General features: G+C 36.0%; 2 protein-coding genes across 4 annotated transcripts in view; one reads left to right on the top strand and one right to left on the bottom strand.

The window, feature by feature from the left end:
* Positions 1–607: 607 nt before the first annotated feature.
* Positions 608–3,385, top strand: LOC132279330 (uncharacterized). Of its 2 annotated transcripts, none has more exons than XM_059781382.1 (6): positions 608–729; positions 825–942; positions 1,880–2,019; positions 2,100–2,462; positions 2,674–2,736; positions 2,940–3,385. In XM_059781382.1, exons 1-6 carry the CDS (start codon positions 637–639, stop codon positions 3,174–3,176), a joined length of 1,014 nt encoding a protein of 337 aa, XP_059637365.1. In that variant the 5' UTR covers positions 608–636; the 3' UTR covers positions 3,177–3,385. The 2 variants fall into 2 exon arrangements, with proteins under 2 accessions (XP_059637365.1, XP_059637301.1); XM_059781318.1 differs by having other exon boundaries at positions 614–729; positions 822–942.
* A 1,760-nt stretch (positions 3,386–5,145) lies between these two features.
* The window catches only part of LOC132279188 (uncharacterized), a 67,605-nt gene continuing 64,758 nt past the window's right edge, over positions 5,146–7,992 (bottom strand). For both annotated transcript variants that reach the window (XM_059781211.1, XM_059781148.1), the window contains one exon: positions 5,146–5,435. In XM_059781211.1, coding sequence (XP_059637194.1) covers positions 5,384–5,435 — 52 coding nt within the window. In that variant the 3' untranslated portion in view covers positions 5,146–5,383. The remainder of the gene's footprint in view (positions 5,436–7,992) is intronic.

Raw genomic sequence — 7,992 nt, 5'->3', positions numbered from 1 at the left:
TTTTCAAGCACTCGAGATGACACCCAATGACGAGAAACAGAACTCAAAAAGAAAATTAAATGGAAAAAATTTTCTCCGTAAAATTTGAGAAAAAGGAAAGGGAGGAAAATGACCGGGTCATTACAACAAGCGTACTCAATTGACACTCCATGAGATTGGACGGTCGTTCTCGATGAAAAAGGAGCAATGTGGTGATGATTTTTATTTTTATTTATTTATTTTATTTATTTTTATTTATTTTTTGTCATTTCATTACAATACCAAAAGCTATTATTTTTATTTAATACAAGAGAAAGGCAATATGATCATTTTTTTTTTTTTTAAATTTTGCTGACGGCAGGAGTGTCGTTGAGTACAGTGGCCATCAAAATAATAAACATCAAAACTAGGAAAAAAAATAATAATAATAAACATCAAACCATCCATTCAAGTGTAATTTGATAAAACCTCAGGGGAGGTTAGTGTAATTTACCCTTTTTAAGTTTTTTGTAAAATGAAACCGTGGCGATCTGAGTAGATCTAACGGCTTATATAAAACCGCGGTGGGCCCCAGTTATTGCGCTGGATCAGATCAAGTTTCTCGAATTCCTTCTCATTGTCTCCAACGGCGCAAAACAGTAGAGGAGAGGATCTTATATGTGTGGGGTGATGATGAGGTATGCTGCGAATGTTGGAGTTCCCTCTCTTCTCAGTGTCAAAAGTGCACCTATCTCTTCAAACAACAGCTTGGTATTCCCACTCTCTCTCTTTCTCTCTATGCCTCTCTTTATATATATATATATATATATATGATGTTGAACATCTTTAAGTGCACAACTTAGCAGAATTGGGGTGACAATGGTGGTGATGGTAGAGCAGAGGATCCTAACCATTTGGCGAAGCTGACAGTTCCAGGTTATAAATGGCGCTTGGTTATAGCATATGATGGCACAAGATATTCAGGTTTACTTATTTTTCTTATAAAATTGAAATTTTGTTATCACAATTATGAATTTTTTTAGGTTAATTTCTTGTGGTAATCATATTATTGGATAGGTTTTCGATCTGTTTGTTTTAGACATTCCTCAACAAATCCATTATATCACTGTCACACATTACTGATAAACAGAGCAATAAACATAAAATTGTTATTGTTCGTCTATGGTGCAAGATTTTTTTTTTTTGAATTTGTGGGAAGCTATTTTCTGTTCTCTCATTTGAGTTCAGATTGTGCAATTTGTGTCAAGTTCTATCTTGTCTTGTTCTACTTGAATTGGTATGACCCTAAACTTATACACTTAGGGTCCATTTAGCCAGGATAAAGCTTCTGTAGTTCTTTGTCAATCTAAAGCCTTGTTTGTGATTATGTAAAGAGGTTTCAAGTGCTTCTGTGTTTGTTAAGATTCTTCTTGGAATAGTTCTGGGTAATGTGGGAGTGACTTTTAAGTACCAGAAAAGGGAAAAAGGGGTTAATTAGACTCTTGTTGGAGAGTTAATTAGTTCATTAGACTCTTCTTGAAGAGTTAATTTTTTGTTTGATGTCGTGAGATCAAGGTTTGGCCTTCGTTTTATCTCTAGGGTAGTGTTATTTAACTAAGGTCTTGCTTTTGTTGGGGTGAGTGGCTCTTGATCGAGAGTTAATTTAAGGTTTAGGGCTTCTGTGTTCTAGAGGCCTTCATTCTATCTCTAAGGTAGTGTTCTTAACTAACATTTTGCTTTTTGGCATACTATAGTCTGAACGAAAATGAAGTTCTATTATAATCATCACCCATGGTTTTATCCTAGTTTGGGTGAACCCTGAACTTCCTCTTCTTTCAGGTTTAGGCTTCAAAAGTTCCTAAAATTGCTTCTTTGTCTTCAGCTTTTTCCATGGTTTTGAGTCTTGTGTGCTTTATTTTAGGTTGGCAATATCAACAGTCACCGCCAACCATACAGTGCATTGTGGAAAAAGCTTTAACTCGAATAACAAAACTGGAGCGGAAGGATCTCGTTTTAGTTGGTGCAAGTAGGACTGATACAGGAGTTCATGCCCAAGGTCAGGTCTGACTTCCTTGCTCTTTTGGAGATTGAAAAGGTGTAGATGAATGCTTAAACAAACTTAAAATGCTTTTAGCTTTCAGGTGGCACACTTTGTTACACCTTTTAACTATGACAGCTTGGAAAGCATTCATGCAGCACTAAGTGGTCTTCTTCCTCCCGATATCCGAGTTAGTGAAATTAGCCCGGCGGTGCCTGAATTTCATGCTCGATTTTCAGCAAGGAGCAAGATTTATCACTACAAGATATATAATGACCCCATCATGGACCCATTTCTGCGTCAGTATGCTTATCACAATGTCTATAAACTCAATAGTGCTGTCATAAGAGACGCTGCCAAATATTTCATTGGGAAGCATGATTTCTCTGCTTTCGCCAATGCATCCCACAATGATCGAGTGCCAAATCCGGTGAAGAATATTTTCCGCTTTGATGTCATTGAAAAGGTAAATGTGTAGCCTAACAGCCATGTTACCTTATACAGATAAGAATTAGAATTTTGGATTTCGTCGTACGAATGCTCCTTGATGAATGGGTTCTTTTTTTTTTTTTTTTCATACACATCCTTCTCTTTTGTTGCTTTTCCTTTTCTGATTCTTATTCAAGATTTATACGAGTGTAAGTTTTGAATTGATGGTTGATTGTGTTGCTTTTTAGGGACCTCTTTTGCAGCTTGAAGTTGAAGGGTCTGGTTTCTTATATAGACAAGTTCGGAACATGGTATATGATTCACTTATCCTTCCATGTCTATTCCAGATTCAACGACATTGTGTGGCATTATGCATTTAATCGTTTTGTACACTGGTCAAGTCGTGGTAGTTACTGTGATGATTCAGTAATGAATGTCCCTAACCTTAGGAGCTAAGCTGAGCTAGGCTTATGGAAGATGGTATATGGACCCTTATTTTACTTTGATTTTACAGGTTGCTTTGTTGCTTCAAATTGGAAGGGAAGCAATTCCTCCTGATATTGTCCCAAAGATTTTGGCAACTCGAGATCGCAAAGAGCTTGCCAAGTTTGCATTGTCTGGTCCACCTCATGGTCTGTGTCTCGTGGCTGTCAAGTATAATGAAGAACATCTACGACTTCCCACAGGTTGCTCAGCAACTAGTTTTGGTAGGCATCATAGTGTAAGATATTGTAAGCTTCCATTCTATTAAGATTTTGGCTTGCAACATTAAAGAAACAGAATGAAATGCAAAAACAGATATTTGAGATTCTCAAGATTGTCTTTAGAAATTGGCGAGTGGCTATTAATGAATACCTTTCACTTCAGTTTCCATTATATAATCAAAATCTGAACCTTTGGATCTGGTGAGTTGCTGGAAACATTGAATAACATTATACTAGTTACTTAGCAGAATGTCTATATATATATAGACACGCGCGCGTTTATATACGCAAGTTATATGATACAACTAGCGATAAAAACATAAAACATGTTCCTCTGGTGTTTAGTAGATCTTCTATTTCAGGATAACTGAACATATTACTCTGGTGTTTCCTAGCTTCATAGAGAGAATCTCACAAGAAGGTTGGACTGATTAAAAGTACTGCCTACAACCATGTCTGATGCATGGTGCAAGAGGAACATTTTGGGATTAATCATGTTGAGAAGAAGTCTCCATTGAAAAAGCACCATTATAACAGATTGAATATTCATTTCGGTCTCCTTTCCCAAGAATGTCACAAAATTGGAACAAGAAGAAGAAAGGATAAATGACTCATTCCTTTATATATATATATATATATATATATGTTCTTTTAGGGCCTGTTTGGCAACTACTTTTACTTCATGTTTTTTGCTTTTACTAGTGTATTGTAGTGAAGTAAAAACACAAAACATGTTTGGTAACGTTTGTTGTCATTTGAATAGTACCTTCCGAAAAAGATGCCAAAATCAGAAGCATAAAAATAATGTTTTTGGTTGCTTTCGAACGGTCAAAATTTTCTTCTAAAATGACATTTTTAACTAGTCATTTAATTTTTCAAACTTGCGACACTTTTTACTAAACATGCTTTCATGTTTTTTGCTTCCAAAAATCTTACAATAAATTTACATTATCAAACAAGTTTCAAAATGCTGTTGAACACACGCAGAAACACTGCTTCTACAGCGTCTGCTTCGGTCTCTTGAGCAACAGTTTTTTGTTTTCCCAGTTCTACTTAAAAAATAAAGGATAATTCTTTTCCTTTCACATTAATTCCAGATTAATATGACACAGAATTACTATCTCTTTCCTTTTATTTTCTTTCTAAGACCCCTAAACAGGGAGAGGATTATCCCTTTCATTTCCTCTTTGTTTGATCTTACTAAACAATACACATGTTTTGTTTCAATTCCTACATTTTTTTTCTCCCAACTCCCGACTGAAACGTGAAAGAAATTACATTCTCTGAGCATTGGCGTAATAAATCGGTTTTATCTCCTTTTGATTCGTGAATCCGATTTAATCTGTGCAAATCAGATCAGATTTTCATGCCCACGATTTAGTGACGGTTCATCAATTAGGAATCGGATAGGAACTTTAATTAGATTCTTTAAAATCCGATCCAATTTGTTAAGAATATATTGTATACAATAATGTCTTATATTACTAGATACTATTATCCACTTGGATCATTTGTTCTAGTTAGATTGGTTTGACTTGAGAAGCATTTACATTTAAATGGGTAACAGCAGAATCAAACCAAAAAGAAAACATTATTGGGTTGTCTAGAAAGGTCCTAGCAAATCCGATATTTTATGAATTGGATCCAATCCAGTTAGGCCTTTCCACGATTCGAATCACTAAATCGTATCAAATCCGTGGTCACCCCCACATCTCATTACCTGATACACACCAGCCAAATCTGAAGAGCAGCATTCCTGTGAGACCAGATCTTCCAAATGGTATTGGCAAGAAATGAAGCCAAAACATTTGACTTCATAGAATCAATTTTGGTTTGCTGGAGAAACCAAGCCACCATCAGGTTAACTGGTTCTCTAACGCTGCACAGTCGATCTCAAATTGGGTGCACCCAGAATTTGCATATATTTCTTAAATTGTGCCCACCCAATTAGCCTACAACCAAACTTGCAATCTGGCAAAAAACTTCAAGAACCATTTGTGGCATACAAAAATCTCATTTTCTGGAGAACAGACATTATTCATTAATTAGATAGCCATAGATTACATTCATTCATGTCACTTCTATAAATAATACAAAAATACTCATGGAGTGGGCGATTCAAATTCCCACTAAACTGTTATTAACATGTCCAAAATAATTAAAGAAGAAGAACTAGTGTACAATAACATTACAACATACAATACCCTATCGTTAGCTTATTAAGAAAATCTGCAACAATTGCCATCAGCTGCCATTATGCATGTAATCTGCTAATGGAAGTGTGAGTACGAATCATGAGCAAGTGTCTGCATCAGAGAGACGCAGCATGTTAGAGTGAAATTATAAACAAGTCATTCACAAAGGGGAAATAAAGAATAAAAAATTGCAACAATGTAAACTAGAGAGGACGCTCCCATACATATTATATCACCTTTAAAACTTGGAGAACACAGAGAAACAAACCTAAACAATTCCCATTGAGAATGATAAATGCCTAAGCTGAGAGAGATCTCAAAGTTCTTACTTTAAGGATACCCTACTTTTGCGTCGATACGAGTAAATAATTCTGAAAACCATACAAGATTTACATTCTTGCTGGTAATTATACATTATTCATTCGTGATTTACTCTCTATGAACTACAAATCAACAAGACTTCTAAATTCCATAGGGGTTCCAAAAAAACCGTTAGAATTGGTAAATGAAAATCTGACCACTCTCTCTTTTTTAAGAAAACGAAATGTGGTATTGTGATTCTTGTGGTTTATGTAGATGATATTGTTATCACCAGTAGTGAAAAAGATGGGATACAAGTTCTAATCCATCACTTGAATTCTAGCTTCATTACTAAGGATTTGGGCAAACTTCGGTATTTTCTAGGAATTGAGGTGGCACGGTTAAAGCATGGCATTAATCTTTCTCAGCGGAAGTATACTCTTGATCTCTTACAGGTTCGAAACCTGTAGCTACACCCATGGAGACTAATGTAAAACTTAAGGCGGATGATGGTGACCCACTCGATGATTCAGAGATGTATCAGAGACTTGTAGGTAAACTTATTTACCTCACAATCACTCATCCAGACATCTCCTATGCAGTCAGTGTTGTGACCCAGTTAATGACCAGCTAAGAAGCACGGACACGGATACGACACGACACGGACATGGCGACACGGCAAATCCAAAAAAATTAAGATACGGACACGGCGAATAGTGTGTATATATATATATATATATATATGATGTAGTACTTGAAAAATTACTTGAGTATTATTATTTTTCATCAACCTCACAATGAAAAAAATACACAAATCATAACTCATAACTAATAAACTATAAAAGAACAATGTTGCAGAGTTATAAAACCAAATAAAAACAAGACATTAGAATAATAACTAGTATCATTTAATTAGTTTAAAATTATTATGTACTGACCACATAAGTGAGTAAAAGTTGTTAAATAACTTCATATATTTATACTTTAACCCAATTTTCTATCAAAAATTATCTTTTAGACCCCAGAAAATAAGACAAGCGTGTTGGACACACACCCTTGGAGTGTCAGAAGCGTGTCCGCGAAGTGTCCGAAAATTTAAAAAAATTAAAAAATTCTAGACACGTTTTTTGGTGTGTTCGACACATGTTGGGGTGTGTCCGACACGTGTCAAACACGGATTCTTCGCCCATTTTGGCGTGTCCATGCTTCTTAGATGACCAGTCCTTGGGTACCTCACATGGAGCAGTTGTATGCATCTTAAAGTATCTCAAGGGTGCTCCGGGACGTGGTCTGCTTTATGATCTTCTGGACATCTTCAGATTGAGGGATATACAGATGCAGATTGGGCCAGTTCTCCTTCTAATCGACGGTCCACCACTTTTTACTGCACCTTCATAGGAGGAAATCTAGTAACTTGGAGGAGTAAGAAACAGTCAATTGTGGCTCGTTCCAGTGTTAAAGCAGAGTATCATGCCATGGCACACACTGCCTGTGAACTTACTTAGTTGAAAACTCTTTTACAGGGACTTGGGATTTCAATCCAGTACCCAATTCCTCTCCATTGTGACAATCAGGCAGCTATTCAAATTGCTAGCAATCCAGTCTACCATGAGAGGACTAAACACATTTAAGTAGATTGCCATTTCATTCGATCTAAAGTTGACTCGAATGAGATTGTTACACCTTTTGTTCCTTCTGGTAGACAATTGGCTTCACTAAGGCGCTTCCCATGAACTCTATTGATTCCATATGTAGCAAGTTGGGAGTTACTGACATTTACTCTCTAGCTTGAGGGGGAGTGTTGTACAGTATTGTATGCGTTGTCACACGTGTACAGTTAGCATTGTATGAGTTGTCACCTACCCCTCATTACCATATATATAATTACCATGTATAGGGCTTTCTTGTTCTCCACTCACCTACTCCCGTAGCTTCTCTTATATAAACACCATTGTATTATTGTATTACTTAATAACATATACGTTTTCAAATATTCTCTCTCTCTCTCTCTTCCAATACTATTTTGGATATGTGGTCGAAATAAAATATACATTTTAAATTTATGGATATGTTTATCGGACACGTATTCATGAGTATCCAAAAAGCATCGGTATCGGATACAGACATGATACGGGTACGTCACACTTGTAGAAGGTAGTGCTTCCTAGGCCATCATACCATCTATCATTGCCTCAACAAGTGTTTACTTTTAGCTTCCTTTTGTCCTCACACCTTCAACTTAATTCAAATCACTCATTAGTGTTGACTTTAAGATATAATCAAATCAAGAGTAAGTGATAAAGAAGAAGAAGAAAAAGAGAAGAAAAGATATCTATCATGTCTAGCTTGACTAACATATTTTGCAAGC

This window comes from Cornus florida, unplaced genomic scaffold (assembly GCF_030987335.1).
Source record: "Cornus florida cultivar Cherokee Brave unplaced genomic scaffold, ASM3098733v1 CherokeeBrave_3.0.0_Hap2_Chr01, whole genome shotgun sequence".
Classification (NCBI taxonomy): Eukaryota; Viridiplantae; Streptophyta; class Magnoliopsida; order Cornales; family Cornaceae; genus Cornus; species Cornus florida.
The sequence above is the reverse complement of the archived record's forward strand: the minus strand, read 5'-3'. Positions and strand labels throughout refer to the sequence as shown.

What these genes read in the sequence shown, in the direction of transcription:
- LOC132279330 (XM_059781318.1), top strand. Translation starts at nt 637, where the DNA reads ATGTGTGGGGTGATGATGAGGTATGCTGCGAATGTTGGAGTTCCCTCT. An exon ending in TCTCTTCAAACAACAGCTTG is followed by an intron (nt 730 to 821) that starts GTATTCCCACTC and finishes TGCACAACTTAG; the next exon opens with CAGAATTGGGGTGACAATGG. An exon ending in GAGTTCATGCCCAAGGTCAG is followed by an intron (nt 2,020 to 2,099) that starts GTCTGACTTCCT and finishes TTTAGCTTTCAG; the next exon opens with GTGGCACACTTTGTTACACC.